The sequence below is a fragment of the Nannobrachium achirus genome (assembly GCF_963921795.1).
Source record: "Nannobrachium achirus genome assembly, chromosome: 23".
NCBI lineage: Eukaryota > Metazoa > Chordata > Actinopteri > Myctophiformes > Myctophidae > Nannobrachium > Nannobrachium achirus.
Window position 1 is genome coordinate 25607641 of NC_137830.1, and position 16336 is coordinate 25623976.

At 41.1% G+C, this 16336-nt stretch overlaps 1 protein-coding gene across 1 annotated transcript; it reads right to left on the bottom strand.

Annotated features, from left to right (window-relative positions):
• Positions 1–5504: 5504 nt before the first annotated feature.
• LOC308308834 (beta-1,4-galactosyltransferase 1-like) lies at positions 5505–10810 on the bottom strand (the record flags this gene model as incomplete). Its single annotated transcript, XM_080754286.1, has 2 exons — positions 5505–6206; positions 10601–10810. 2 exons carry the CDS (start codon positions 10808–10810, stop codon positions 5505–5507), a joined length of 912 nt encoding a protein of 303 aa, XP_080610412.1.
• Positions 10811–16336: the final 5526 nt, after the last annotated feature.

Consider the following 16336-nt stretch of genomic DNA (forward strand, 5'->3'; position numbering starts at 1 on the left):
CCTCAAATGAATAGTTTGGATCTGGTCACCCTAGCTACAGCAGGGGTAACAGCCTGGCAACGGATTTGTCTATTCCAATGGATTTTTTTTATTCGAAAGCTGTCATCTTGTCTACCGGTCTACTACATGAGTCGCGCACAGATCATGCACTATGCGTGCACGTGCCCACGTTAAAAGGTAAGGACAATTTGGCAGCTGCTTACTACAGCTATGTTTAAAATGGCAGCAAAATTGTTAATACTGCGATGTAGAAACACTGTTACAAGTAAACGTCCAGGATTCAAAATGTACTCGTAAATGTAAAAAATAGCAGATCTACAAGCTCACAACGTGTCGCGAAAGCGGCGTGGCTATTTTTCGTGCATGTGTACATGGCGTTTAGTGTGTGTGCGTGCGCGCACTGTCACCACACACAAACACATGTTACACGCACACACACGCACGCACACACACACTACACAGTCACAAAATAGCCGACAGCGTAGCATCCATTCCATTGCATCAGCCTCCGGCTGTCCCCACGGATAATCCACTCCACACACAGAGCACGCAGCACGGCTGGAAAACGTTAAAAAACCATGGATAAAAGCTCAGACAGCACATTTTTCCTGGTTATAGAACATGGAGTTGCCGAATCTTTATACTTTTTATACTACACCTCCAATGGCTGGTTTTAAATGTGTTTCCGAAATGCAAATGCAACAAGTGCGGACGCCGGACAGCTTCTCTTTGATAGAACACAACGTAGAGGTGGGACGTTCGCGAACGAATCGAGTCTTTTGAACGGCTCTTTGAAATGAACGATAGGATTCGGTTCACCGTAGGGAGCCATTCCTTTCTAATGAACAGTGGTGGGAAAAGAACTCAATTTCTTTACTTAAATAAAAATATCAATACTGCAATCAAGTAGAAGTTTGGAATGTTGTCTTGAGTAAAAGTAAAACAGTATTGGTATCAAAATGTACTTAAAGTACCAATATTAGAACATAGCCTAATCATTATGCAGAATGTCCTGTTTCACAGTTTTTCCAATGAGTAAAATGTAGAAAAAGCATTTGAAATTAGCACATCTACAAGCTCACAATGTGTCGCGTTGCCACGCATTGTGAGCTTGTAGATCGGCTATTTTCAAATGGCAGGTATACCTATAAATGTATATAGGGTTGAAGTTATTTGCAATTATAATAAAAATCTACAAAGTAACTAGAATGAGCCAGTCTTTTGAACGGCTCTTTGATAGGAACGGATCCCAGAGATCCGGCTCACTTCAAAGAGCCATAAATCCCATCTTTAACACAATGATATGCGCACAGCAGCAGATAACCACGCCTACATTTCAGATTTCTTTTCATGTTTTGAAATCCCATAAAACAAATTAAGAGGCGGGGTTTCATGCTCCTTTAATGGCATTTATATATCGTTGGGACCACAATTTATATTATAAAATCATATTAACACATGGGATGCTAAGGTTTCTAACATTTCTAGCTGTTGCTGCTGCCGCCGTTCACTCACGCTTTATTTTGAAGAGCCTCGGAAGCTTTGTGCGTGTGCACGTGAGTGTCCGCTGACGATTGAGGAAGAAAATCCATTTGTATACAAACGCTCGCGAAACTAAAATCCAAACCGCGGCCGACCATCGCGGTAAAGTGTCGCCATGAAAACCCTGGCGTTCTTTTCACCTCATTCATAGATAAAGCCCTTTTTATGTTTCAACCTAGAATGGAAATCAATGCAGCCTAGAGCATCCATTTTCTCTCTCTCTCTGAGCTACGGGGTGATGTATGGACTTGGGTCATTCACAGGGCACGCAGCATGCACGCAGAGCTGTACCAGTTAACCCCTTGTTGTCTCGTTCAGGAACGAGACAACTCCTTTTGGCAGGGTGACCCCTAGTGGCCTTAACTCGTTACTGAACGAGTTTGGCACCCAAGTTGTTAAGAGTGTACAGATGAAATGGGTCCATTTGGTTCCATTTGTACACTCTAGAGTTACAGACCCGTAAGGGTCCATTTGGTTACATTTGTACACTCTGGAGTTACAGACCCATCAGGGTCAATTTGGTTCCATTTGTACACTCTAGAGTTACAGACCCATAAGGGTCCATTTGGTTCCTTACTATCTAATATTAGCTGGGGACCCCCTGGAACGCCCTCAAGGATCCCTGAGACAGAGTCCCCAAACACCACTTTGGGGTTTTTGGCACACCCCTAACTACCATACAGTAATAACCGATGACGGCATTTTCCAATATAAATGTTTATGATATCGGCCGATAATATCAGCCGGCCGATAATATCGGACATCCCTACTTTAACGAAGTCATTATTTTATCTTTAATTACATTACTATACATGAATAATCATCCAATAAGGCAAAACTGTGGCACTTTAACCCAAAATGGATGGATGCTTTACCATCTCATACCACCACATACCACTATGTTTAATTTGCAAGAAAACAGTGTCAGTTGTTAAAGTTATACTATGTAACTTTTTTAATAAAAAAAATCTTAAAATTGACCTAATTATTAAATCGCTAAAGTTTTGGAACACCCACTCTGTTAATTTCAGCCCCCAAAGCCTTTTCTTCATGTGTGTTCTACTGAGCCCTGGTGGCCGTGACCGGGGCTGTTTTTCCCGGCAAAATTACGTCATCTGCATCATTCTGTACACGTGTCTCCCTACCGGCCAATCACAGCCCAGATCATACACTGCCGAGCTCTTCAGGAAGTACACTGCAGTGTTTACACTGGTCTAGGAGTCTAGCATGTAACTCCCCAACCGCTGCTCATAGAGGGACACGAGAGACCTCTATGGATGCGTCCCGGCGAGGCGAGGCAGACGCGGTGGTCTAAAGGCCTGGTCCGCGGCGAAAAGCGGACGAAAAAAGCAGACGCGACCGCGGTTTGCTATACCGCTACTGACCACTAGTTGAGCAACTTACACAGTATAGCTTTAAGTTCGACAATATAAGGCACCAATGAAAGACAAGTATCATTAATATTGTCATTTTATCAACTGGCACCTTTTGACCGTTTGAGAGATGGGACTAGATTTGACAACTTCAGCACCATGGACAGAAATCCAGTGGGATTGGCTTTTCTTTCTTTCTTTCTTTTCTTTTTCCTTTATTTATCCAGTGGAGCCCCTTGAGAGCAAGCTCTCTTTTCTCTTCAACGACTCCGTGATCACTGCATATAAAACACAATACATACTGTATAATGAAAAACAATAACAAACATTTCAACCAGATTCCAGTGTCACAGATGCAAATAAATATAGTGTTACATGAAACAGGTGCAGTCAGTGTGTCCTCAAGAAGCACCTGAAATGTCTCTATCGAGAACAATTGAACCAGTTTCAGTCTTCTGTCTTTCTTCGTTCTCTGTTCATACGTGGACTGCTACATCTAATGTGTGTTTGTGAACGTGTTGAATGTCCAGTAACTTTTAAAGCGAGCATAGGTACAAAGGAAGCTTACTACACAAGTCCTTAACGTATTTACTGACATGGTTTTTTGACTTGGATGTTCCCTGCCACGGTTTCTGTTTTTGAGCGGTGGTCACACCGTCTCCATAGCGTGGCCGTGTGTGTATCCGTCTATGTATGTGGGTGGGTGGGTGGGTCCGTATGTAGCCTAAGTACCCCTGGTGACCAGAGAGGTGCTGTTGAGTCTAGTCTGCCCTGAGCATCAACTGCAATACCAGTGGTGGCCTGAGTGACATGGATGGATGGATGGCTCTCTCTCTCACACGCAAGCAAGCAACCCCCCCCCCCCCCCCCCCATATATATATATTTTTTTTATTATTATTTTATTTATATTTTTTTAATATTTTTTATTATAATTATTATTATTATATATTTGTTTTGCTGTTGCGCAGCCTCCACGACCACCGCTCAGTTCACACGGGTGTGATTTTTTACTAACCTTTGAAAGATCATAGAATAATCACTCGATCCAATTTGCTCACAGGAGCCCTCAAAAGATGCACACGGGTGTCCTGGAGTTGGAAAATACCCCATTGCCTGGAACATGACATATCTGACCACTCTTTCAATACTCATTGGTTATTCTTGGACCCACAGGTTTTCCCTAGTGGTGGGGTCCCCACATGATTTGTGGGCGGTCCCCAGATGACAGTGAATGACAATTTAAGGACTTTTAATAACTACCAAAAAGAAAAGAAAAAGACCATTGCTGCATTAAAAGTCATCAACAAACTATAACTATAAAAACAATTCATTGTAAAAAAAAAAGCATTGTCAAATAACACAAGAAAGAGGCAAACATTATGAAAATTGCCGTTGTGAGCTTGTAGATTGCTGCTATTTTCACATAATTATCTGTGGAACTGAGTCAAACTAAATGAAATCCCTCAACTCCTACATCCCAACCAAGTGCTTGTCAGCACTTGGGGGGTCACGGCCTGGAAAGATTGAGAACCACTGCCCTAGACACCCAGATGAAAGCACAAGCCATGTAAATCGCTAGAGGTTTGGGTGGCTATGCGGCCCACACATCTACTTTTAAAAGGGGGAACGAATGCTGTCATTAACAAACAACAGTGTGTAACATCAACAACAAACATTTTGTCACACACGATGAAGGCTGGATGGCCTAAAAACCCTTGTGGTGTATAATGGCATAACGAACTGTTAAAAGACAAGTAAACAGAGGTTGAGACTCTGTTTTCATTGATGTTGAAAGTATATTACATTAGGACGACGGGTCACGACGCACCAGGCAGCGTGGTGGGGTACAAACATGTGACTTCTGACATTGTCACCATAGCAATTCCATATTTGGCATTTTAAACTGTACCACAACTAACTGATGTTGTTAATAGTGCTGCACTACAGCTATGTTACTGCTTAGTGCAGGGGTATTCAACAGGGGGTTCGGGACCCCCAGAAGGTCCTCAGAGTTACGACAGGGGGGCCGCCAAATCTTTGTGTGATAGTAACTTTTTTATTATTATTAATTATATTATTTGTATTATCCCATCCCATCCCAACTACTAATTGAAGCAGCTCTGACATCACTGTGATGTTAGGGGAACCACACTAACAGAATCCCTTCTATGCCCATATATGGAGATCCCTGATGTCATCAATATTAAGCCCATATCTAACAGGACCTCATATGGGAATGCCCATATATAGAGGAAAACTGCCTATATCTGTGTGGCTGGTTCTACAGCAGGGATCTCCATATATGGGCATAAAATAGATTGTATGTATGATGATGTCAGATGTCATAGACGTCATAGGACTTTCACATAACGAATAACTGAGTAAGCATGTTTGGCCTCTCACAGCATATCTCCATATACAGTACATGGATCTCCATATATGGGTACCAGGGGTCTCCATATATGGGTAACTGGTCCGACATACATCACTGGCCAAACGGCCAAGATATTGCGCGACCTCGCTTGTCACCCTTAGGCGTCTTACTAGTTAGTGTATGCTATTTTGTGTATTTGCATAGCTCCTTTTACTTAGGAAGTCATTTCTTTCAAACCCTTTCTTTTCTTTCTCCTTTTTTTCCTGCCAATGTCGACGGTGATGAACGTGCGCAGCTGATCCATCTCAATGTTCTTGATGCTGTATGTGAGGGAGTTGATCCCATCTGCTTCCATGGTCCATACAGCTTTATAGACCCTCCGAGCGTTTTCAGGATTGACCTCATTATGCATGTCTGCTCCATGCTTAATCATTGTGAACCTCCCCGTCACCGAGTTGGGCCGAACGACCCCTTTGAATTTCTTGAACACTCTTCTGTAGAGATTGTCGTCCTCGCCGCCCCAGCCCCAGTAGTCGTTTGAGAAACCATTAATGGTCAAGTACTGCTCTTTAGACATTGAAACAACGCCTCCGAAGCTAGCTTCGGACTGCAAGATGAACTTAAATTTGTCAATTGCCACAGACAGGTGGCTGGGCTTGCTAAAGCAGCCATAGATGTTACGGTCATTAATAGGGATTAGATCCACATCAGAGAAAACAAAGCAGGTATAATTGTCCTTCACTGACTCAGCAAAGCCTACATTCATCAGTTTGCCCCTGTTGAAAGTCCCCTCTCCATCCTGGTTAATGACGTACACTCCATAGTCCAGCTGTTGGCGCTGCAGGATGGGATGGAGGTAGTAAAGCCACTGTATCAGGTGATGATGTCGATTGCGGAAAGGAATGATGATTGCCACCTAAAAGAAAAATACATTTTTTAAATGTTTTGAGCATTGAGTTGGGAGAGTGAAAAAAGAAAATCAAGAAAAGGCTCATAACAGTGGGTGAAATTCTCTTTTTTGTGTGAGCTCTCAAAATTGCAGTCATAGGACGTTGGAATTTAGGGGAGAGAACAGAGGAAGGAACACTGTTTTTTCCCCTCTACATCAAATCGCTTTGCTGAAAATAGACGATCTACAAGCTCACAACACAGCCTTAACCCCCAGTGTTAACCCTGTTAACACTTTGACCGCCACGGAGGTCATATGACGTCAAGCTTTTACACCCCCCGCGCTGCCACCGGCGTCATATGACGCCGGAATGTCTTTTTTTTAATTAACACAAGATTAGGAGCATATGTATCACTGACGCTTGGATTCAGCCGTCCTGGGCCCTGGAATGACTAAAATCACCATGGTTACCATTGTGTGGCCAATCAGCTTGTGTTACCTTGTGTTACCATGGTGATTTGGTACATGACCGTCCTCCCCAGGCCTGGGATTGCTGGATGGACGGCAACTTTGGCAAGAAGCAGCAGCCTGGCAGCCATGTGTTTGGGGGGGGGTTTAGTTTACTGCTTTACTATACTACTGAGGACTACTTCTACAGCCGTTAAGTGATCTGAAAAGTTTTACTGGATCGTCATGGTTCATCGACCAGGCCACCAGGGACCACCGAGCCGCGGCGTCGCAGCGAAAAGAAGCAGCAGCCATGTGTTTGGGGGAGGGGGGTTTAGTTTAGTGCTTTACTATACTACTGAGGACTACTTCTACAGCCGTTACATGTGATCTGAAAAGTTTTACTGGATCGTCATGGTTCATCGACCAGGCCACCAGGGACCACCGAGCCGCGGCGTCGCAGCGAAAAGAACTGCTATATAAAGTAAGTGGTTGTTGCTAGATTGATTGATTGATACATACAGTGGTGTATTGGCATGTTTGGGGGGTCGCGACGTCGCTCCGAGAGCAAGCATGAGATGAGAGATGATTATGCTCATCTCGGATCACAACAGGTGGTCCGCGCGCGGACCACCGATCGAGCAGGGCGTTTAGCTCAGCGGCGTCAGTTCAGAAAAAGCTAAGTTATGGCAACTTGACTGGTGTCTTTCACGCGCGCGAGGCTCGCGTGCAAGACACCAGTCATGTTACATACCTTTACAACAGGCACGATTACAGTACATTTTATTATATTCCCCCTGTAGCCAAGGTATGGCAGCTGCCATAGCTTGCCATACCCAATTGACGCCTCTTTAGCTTAGCTTGGTGAGAAAGGAGGACAGATGCTCCATTTAGTGCAAAACAAACACATCCCAGCAAAACAACCACTATAAGTCACTCGCAAACGTCGCAGTCTGACCAATCCAGCGAGATGGATTGGTCAGACCTTGTACCAGTTCACTGGTACAAGGTCTACTAAAAGGAGATCATGAGATCCATGAAAAGACTAGGCTTATTTCCATAGTAAACCATTGCAGTATCTCATATAACATTGAATGACAGACGGATAGAACACAGTACTATGCAGTAGATATAGTCAGGAAAAAAGGGGGAAATAAAAAACAGTATAAAAACATACAGTAGGTAAATACAAAGAAGGGATTGATTGATTGATTGATTGATTGAAGACTTTATTAGAAGTTTGCATAGGAAAAGGTACAGTTTCATGACGGTACAGTTCACTGGTACAAGGTCTACTAAAAGGAGAGCCATGAAAATACTAAGCTCATAGTGCCTTGCTGGGCTATGAGCTTGTAGATCGGCTATTAGGCATCATATGTAAATGGCAGATCTACAAGCTCATAGCACGGTGCCGGGCTATGAGCTTGTAGATCTGCTATTTTGGAAATATATGTACCTGTGTATATAAAATGTATAGCAAATAATTATATATACCTTATGGTAATTATGTTTTTTTTTTTTCATAATTACTCTTACTTGCAGTTGCCTGGTCTGGATTCTAACATGGTGAAGTTTGTCGCAGTTGGCTTGACTTTGTCAATACAAACATTTCCATATGAATGTACATCAATTTTTATTTAATTTTATGTATTATGACTTTGAATTGCTCAGGGTAGTTTGACCGTTTTAGTTTGAAGTGACTAAAATGATGATTGCAATGGAACACATCTACAACTATACTGAAGTGAAACAGCAATGTAAAGTTTTTTTTTGTTATCTTTATCAGAGTTTTTATCTTTATTTTTGAGATGTCTGATGTCTAACTGAAGGCTTGAATAAAAAATCCCAGGTCAAAACACAGTGGATTCTACTCTGTCTCTCCTTCATCCTGGGAAGATGAAAAAAGAGCCTCTGTCAGTCTCCTGGCTTCTTCCACTTTCCTGCCTTATAACTAGACCACGGTACAACTTTTTTTAACTTTTTTTTTTACATTATTATGGCCTGCACCCTGTTCTTCATTTAGAGGTACTGTGTGTTCTTGTACCATTTACCAATTTGTTTCTAGGGCTTCTGAAAGTTTTTTTCCTTTGACCTCAATTATCTCAGAAAGTAAATTTCTGATGCTCCTTTTTCATCTGTACAGCTTTCGCTCTCCCTCAGGTTTCTCCACAGCAGAACACCACAGCAGGACGAAATTTTTATGGTGAAAGCTAAGGTTCCGACTCTATATTCTCTGAAATTTTTGTCAATTTTCGTACATCCTACCATTTTCAATTTATTCCGTCAAAAATGAATGGCCGTCTATGGTGGCAAGGGTTTTACCCTTAAAACCCTTAACATTGTGGCAGTCAAAGTGTTAAAGACGCATAGTTTAAATAAAATCTTTTATAATTTTATGATTCGAGCAGCTTGAAGACCCAACTACACTTTTAAACTGGTATTTTGGTCATTCATTTTCGCCAGTTGATATGATACTTTGGAAGCCAATGAAATGTCTATTTCAATTCAATTCTACAGAGCTTTATTGGCACGTCTCCATCCAGTTCCGATGTTGTGTGGCTCAGCTGTTCTTAGAGGCTGCGAACGAAAAGACCCACCCCTACCTGCCTCTGATTGGCCTATGTTGTGAAATTAATTCCTTAGAAAGTAATCAATTTCCAGAAGACTCAGTTTCCCCCAAGAATACAACCACAGTCCAAGCAAGGAAGAGGCACCACACCAATAAGTCTGTTTTAAATATTAACAGAATCCAATAATAATACATCAGTGGCACATCAATATTCTTCTCCTGTATCATAGACAGTGCCAAGGTTTTTATAATGAAGACAATAGGAAGGTATGATGTCATAAGTTCCAAGTGCTCCATGTCAGCCTGTGACATGACCTTCATCAGTGGATAGAATACAACAGAGTTGTCGACGTGATGGTGTAATCTTGTTGACGGCTCCTGCCGTCCTAAAAACAGACCTGACCAGTGACCAATTGGGTATGGCAGGGGTATGCAGCTGCCATACCCTGGGTCCAGGGGGGGAAATAAAAATGACTTTTAAATTTAAATCCATGAATGTCTCTTTTTCTAATCTGTGCTGGTTATTATGTTGTTAAATTACAGTAAAATAACTACAAATGCAAAATGTTACAAAATGGTCACTTTAACAAGGCATTATAATTATATTCTCCACACTTGTATTCTCCCCATCTTGACAAATGGTATATTCCCAGGTTCCGCAGGTCAGCTGCACAGGTGCAATGCATTATTGTTAATTGTAGCACATTTACTAACATGCCAAGTTTAGCTGCCCAAGAAACCGTAGAAACCTGTGTAAAAAACTGTCAAAACTCATTTTTTTCAAACATTGTGAAAATAGCAGATCTACATGCTCACAACGCCTCGCGCTGCGAGGCATTACAGAATGTAATGCCTCTTTTCCATGAGGACTCCCATCTTTGCCATACCCTAGCTTTTGCTGAACTGACGCCACTGCTATGGTCTGATCAGCAAGCAGAGAACAATGTTTTAATGAGTAAGCCATTAAGCCATTAAAACATGTCATGTTTTCAGTCCTGATACACAAACATCCTCCTTTCTCATTTCAAAACCCTAAAAAAATAATAATACCCAAGTCTGTAATTAAATTATAGGCATCCGTAATACTGTTACGTTATGTTCTTCAGTTTTATTTCATTTTGTAATTCACACGAGTAAATAGCTCTTTTGTTTCGTTTCATGTTTTGTCTTTTCTGCTCCGCATGTTCTTTGATGTTTTGTTTGTAATTTTATTTCATATACTTTAAGTTGGCATTATCAACAATATTCTGTCATCTTTCCTAGAAAATAAGTATTATATGGAATATGATTCCTGTTGTGCCAATCAATAAAACAAGTCGAATAAACCACACTATACAATTGCACATACTGTGGAACAAGCAAATCCCCATTATCCTTTCCTCCCACCAGTAATGTATTTACTCACCTTATGACGTGAAATACAGTCTGGTGGTTTGTATCGTCCTCCCTCATGTAGAGTAGAGTTAAATTCTGTCCTCACAGACTCCATGGTCCTGTTCCAGTTGAACTCCACGTGAAGTGGACCCACCAGGCGAGGAGGGGGCACGGCACAGGTCTGAGTCGTCTTCTGAGTGACATCGATGTGTCTGGAACGCAGCCAGAACCCAAATAACATCACTAACTGAAACAATATTATGATTTGTGTCGCGAGTTTCATCTGCATCTTTCCTAGCCCGATCCTTACTTTGCTGGCAGTTGTTTGGATAAAGACTCGCACAGGTTTTTGAGGGGAAAAGACATCGGAGCGAGCATGTATAGAGAGCCGCTTGCAGTCCTGTGTGGTTCCCTGTGTACACATGTATCTAGGTAACAACAGGTTCCACATGGCCTGAGACAGGGATCTCTGGGAATGGGGATAGGCACCTGTTGCCTCAGCCTTGGTCATATACTGTACTGCAGGCAGAGGGTTGTGTAACAGCCAGAAGACATCAATGTTTATACTGTAGACGGGAGAGTACTGTACTGTAGAGTATATACTGTAGACCACTGTTTCCCAAACAGTGAGTCGGGAGTCATTTGTGTGTCACGGACCAATTTGTATGGTTCACGACTCGAGTAAAAATCTAAATTTCTTAAAAAAAAGAAGAAAAAGAGAAATTATTTTAATAAAAAAAATGTAAATCATTTTAGACATTTAAAAGTCTTTTGGGTCTCGACCTCAACAGTTTGGGAACCACTGCTGTAGACTAATAGGCTTGCTTGTACTGCTGCAGACAGTAGGGAGCCTGGTGTGCAGAAAACCTGCCTTTCAGGTTACCTAACATTTTATTGTTGGTAATGTGCAAATGTCCAATGCACAGTGTATTGTACAATTAAAAAATAACCTTGTTTTTATGACTTTTATAGAGTTTTTTTTACACATACAATTTAAAGACTGGCCTCATATGTGAAATTAAAGTTCATCTAACTTCATAGCAAGCTTTATGGTTCGTGTGTGTGTGTGCGTGCGTGCATGCTTGCGTGTGTGCGTGCGTCCCTTTGGTTGTGTTCTCTGGGAATATGCAAAAGAGGTCGGCCCAGAGGTGCACGACACGTGCGTTCATGCAAACGCGTGCAAAGCAACAAGGACAGGACGGGTCAGCAGGACGTGACTCACTGTGTGCCACAACAAAAACACCAGCTCAGTTTGCAGTGGCGTAAAGTAACTAAGTACATTTACTTAAGTGCTGTACTTATTTACCATTTAGGTATTTGTACTTTACTGGAGTATTTCCAGTTTCCAGTCCGGTTTGGCCACTGGAACGCCCTGTCAATTCAGTAGACAACGTTGGGCCCAAACACAGCGCAGACATACCGAAGTTGCTAATAGTCAGTCTTCTTTCTTCATCAAGGTTAAATTCAAAGCTCCAGGCCCAAAGGTTTACACAGTGATCTAGTCCTAGACAGTCCAATGGATGGCTGACAGATGGGCCACACGGCTCCAGTGACAACAGTGATGATGGCAGTGGAGGTCAGCACCATAGATACACTTTTTTCTTTCCACCTTGTTTTGACTCCTCTGGTGCCATTTTATCCCCTTAGACCAATAACATTTAAATAAGTGATGGGTCGCACTCACAATGACGAGAGTGAGTTGATTTATTTCATTTCTTCTCCACGTCAGTAAGGGACAAACGTTTTGGCTGTTCCACCTTCATCAGTGTCAGCTTGTAGATCTGCTACTTTTGAGAAGTATCTGTTTTGGTTTTTGGACATAAAAGAAAATTCTTGTGATGCCAACATTTATTCATAGCTGCACTATCAGACTACAACCTTGACTTTGAAAGATAGCTGATTTTTTTAATACATTTTAGACATTTGAATACTTTTGTAATGGGACATTCTGCATATGACTCATTTACTTTTGTTACTTTAAATATATTTTGATGCCAATACTTTTGTACTTTTAGTACTTTTCCCACTTGGAGTCACATGTATACAATACAGGTAACTACTGGTGATTTATTTTCTGTACTGTACACTGCATGTGTCCCCTAAATCTGTTTCCCTCTCAGCGTTCCTGTTGTTTGTCTCGCTAAGGTAAGAAATTCAGGTTGAGCATGGACTGCACCCTTAACCTTTTCATGAATCTTTATTGCAACATACAACATCGATACATTCACCACTGTTACTAACATTCAGGGGATTAACAGTACATTCCAAAACGTCAAAGATAAAAAGGTCACACATTATGTATTACAGCGAAGCAGGTTCTCAGTTTATATAGGTTTAAGGCGCGGTATCATTACACTATTATTCTACCCATGAGGGCGGATTCTGCCAATGCTTTTCAGTGGGAATGGAGCGGTTTGCTGCTGTAGCAGAGTGCCTCAGCCTGATGGCCTCAAAAGTCTAATGTCTCCCCTGTTCCATATAGGGATGGGACTACAGTATACGCGATATTATCGTTTATTGTGATAAAAAACACTCACGATAATTGTATTGTGGAGATTTAATTTATCGTAATATCGTTCTCCGTCATGCACTGGGATCAATTCACCTTTTATTTGCCGAGCTGCATCCGGTACCACTTAAACCCTCTAGAATTGGTAAAAGGTACTTAATAATATATGTACTTGATACAGTCTTTTTTTCACTCTATATCAAATGTCTTTGCCAAAGAATAGGCAAGCTTGTAGTCTGCTATTTTTTGGCAAATGTTCCGCCCCAGGATAATGGATTTTGATTATCGTGATAATATTGTAAATCCCGATTTCTTTTGTCACAATAATCGTGATATGACATTTTCATATCGTCCCATCCCTAGTTCCATAAGGATATCCCTTTGGTCTAGTGGTTAAGATATTGGACTTTCAGGTGGGAGACCCGGGTTTGTATTCTAGGCGTTACATTGCCATTTGGGGATTCCCCCCCCCCAAAAAAAATGCTCCATTCCCATTGAAATGCATTGATTGATTGAATGAATGTTTTATTAGTCACAATGAGTAACAACACAAGTACAGTAGTTACATTTAACATGCAAGCACAGCACCAGTACAGTTAGACATTCTGCCCAACAGGAACATCCCAATAAGGCCTTTTATAGTCTTGGGTACGTTGGAAGTCCTTGGCACTCAATTTACAGACATGGCAATAGTAACAAAACAATATTTGTTGCATTTAATAAAAAACTAGAAGCAGTCCTCTTCCGAGCACAGGTGAGGTAGGTCCTGGTGGCGCTAAGGTTCCATATCTTCTTTGGACTTTAACAGCAATGTGACGCTGCATGCATGATTTGAGGCATTTTGTTCCAAAAACTTGTTTGCCAAAAGTCAACCTGCTGTTGGCGCCAATGTGAAAAGGGTGGCATTTGTTCCTTGACCTAGTGGGAATGTGCGTGCAGAATTTCTCTGTAATCACAAGCTGCGTTCATGATTTAAGTCATTTTGTTGAAAATGGACCAATCCTGCAAACTTTGGAAGCCAATGTAAACAAATTAGGATGGAATATGAAATATCTGACAGATCCGTCTTGATCACATGACTATAGAGATAATGTGTACTGATTTGCATGATTTTTTGGATAAAATCTCAAAGAATAATAGGAAAAAAATGTGTTTTACATAAGTCGGCTTCCTGGTGGCGCTATAAAAGGCAGATATGAAAAATGCAGAGCAAAGTTTTTTCCTTTGCCTCGAGGGAGTGCACATACAAGGGGGTTAGGTAAGGGGGGTGGGAGGGCGCAGGGGGATGAGTCTCACTTCTCACCTGAGAGGGTAGAATAAAAGTGTGGTCAAATTTTAATTCTATCTGACTATGAGGGCGAAGTAGTGGAGTAGAAGTACAATTGTGTTGAAAATTGGAAAGTAAAAAAATCGCACCTGTGCAAAGTGAGCGATGCAAACACAACACACGTGCATATCTCCTTGTATGGGCTGTTTGACTTTCAAAAAGACTTTTGGTCATTATATGATCTAATTAGGCTTTTACAGTATGAACACCCTGAACAGATTTTAATTTGCTTCATTCAGTTTTTTGGATATTTGATGTAAATGTTATCAGTCCTTCTCCTCCAGGAGGAGGGCCCCATACACACCCTTTCAAACTCCACGATAGATTCATCAAAAACACCCATTATTTTTTTCTGGTGACTCATACTACCCTCCTAATACCTGAGCAGGTTGTGTTTTTTTTTATAACTTTTTTCATTTATTTTTAAATCTTTTTTTATTGTATTTTTTTTTTTTAAACACGGCCTGCTCATGTATTAGGAGGAAATAACGGTGTTTTTAATGAATCTCAATTCACAGGAAGGTTTGCTCAACTCATATTTACTTTTTAGTCTCTTCTGGACTGCTTCAAGGTTCCTTGGGTGCGTTTCGGCTCTAGGCCATCATCAGTGTTACTCTATGATGGCCTAGAGCCGAAACGCGGCTGTCTGCCTGTTAAGCTGCTGCTGCTGCATCTTTAATAAATAAGACTCCTAAGAACTTAAAGTGAGTGCGGTTTATACATTTCTACGTTTTTAATGAATCTATCATGGTTAAAATGGAATTTGAAGTTACAATGGGTGTGTAAGGGGAGGGGCCCTGGATGGGGAGGGCCTCATAACATTTACATCAAATATCTAAATATTGAATCAAGCAAATTAAAAACTGTTCACGGTGTTCATAAAAGCCTGATTAGACCAGGGGTTCCCAAACTTTTTTTGTCTCAGGGCACCCCATAAAATATTGTTTTAATCCGAGGCACCCCTACATTATAATTTTTACTCCCAGCACCTTATATTTATAGAATATCGTCGTTGTCGGGTGGAAACCTTATATGTCCAAAACCGTTGTATTTATCATCTATAAAATGTACTAAACTAGTGAAAACAGCAGATCTACAAGCACACAACGCCTCGCATCGCGAGGCGTTGTGTGCTTGTAGGTCGGCTGTTTTCACTAGTTTTGTGCGACAGTCTTGTATGATGAAGCAGGGCTTTGCTTTACCAAAAGACATCTGAAACTTGAAGATAGGAGGTTTCTGCCCGACAGTGGCGATATTTTAGTGATTATGTTGCGAGGAAAATGTTGAGATAATAGCCATTTTGGTTCTGACTGAAAATAACGTTGTACTTCAAGTTTAAAATGATACTAAATATTGTTTCAAGTGTCCAAATAAATTCCAAATATTATCAAATTATCTCGCGGCACCCCTGGACTGCCGTCGTGGCACCCCAGGGTGCCCCGTCACCCACTTTGAAAACCCCTGGATTAGAAGATAAAATTACCAAAAGTTTTTTTTTAAAGTGAAATACCCCTTTAAGTACAGTAGGCCTACTTGAGTAAATGTTACAGTAGCTACTTTACACCACTGAAACCAGTGTAAGCCATTCTTCATCAAACCTTGCATCCGTAACAGTCCATTTATAAGTGCTCTTAGGCAGGGGTTCCCAAAACTTCTACAGCTCAAGACCCAACCACTGAAAAAAAGAAAAAATGCATTTTAGCCGATCTACAAGCTCACACCGCGTCATGATGCGACACGTTGTGAGCTTGTAGAAAGGCTATATATATATATATATATATATATATATTTTTTTTTTTTTTTTTTTTTTTTTTTTTTTACTGGATATGGATTGGGTATGGATAAAGTATCTTCTTGAAAAATTGTGAAAATCTTTTGAAAATAATAATTGTAAAAAATATATATATTATGGGAAAACATAGGCGACCCAT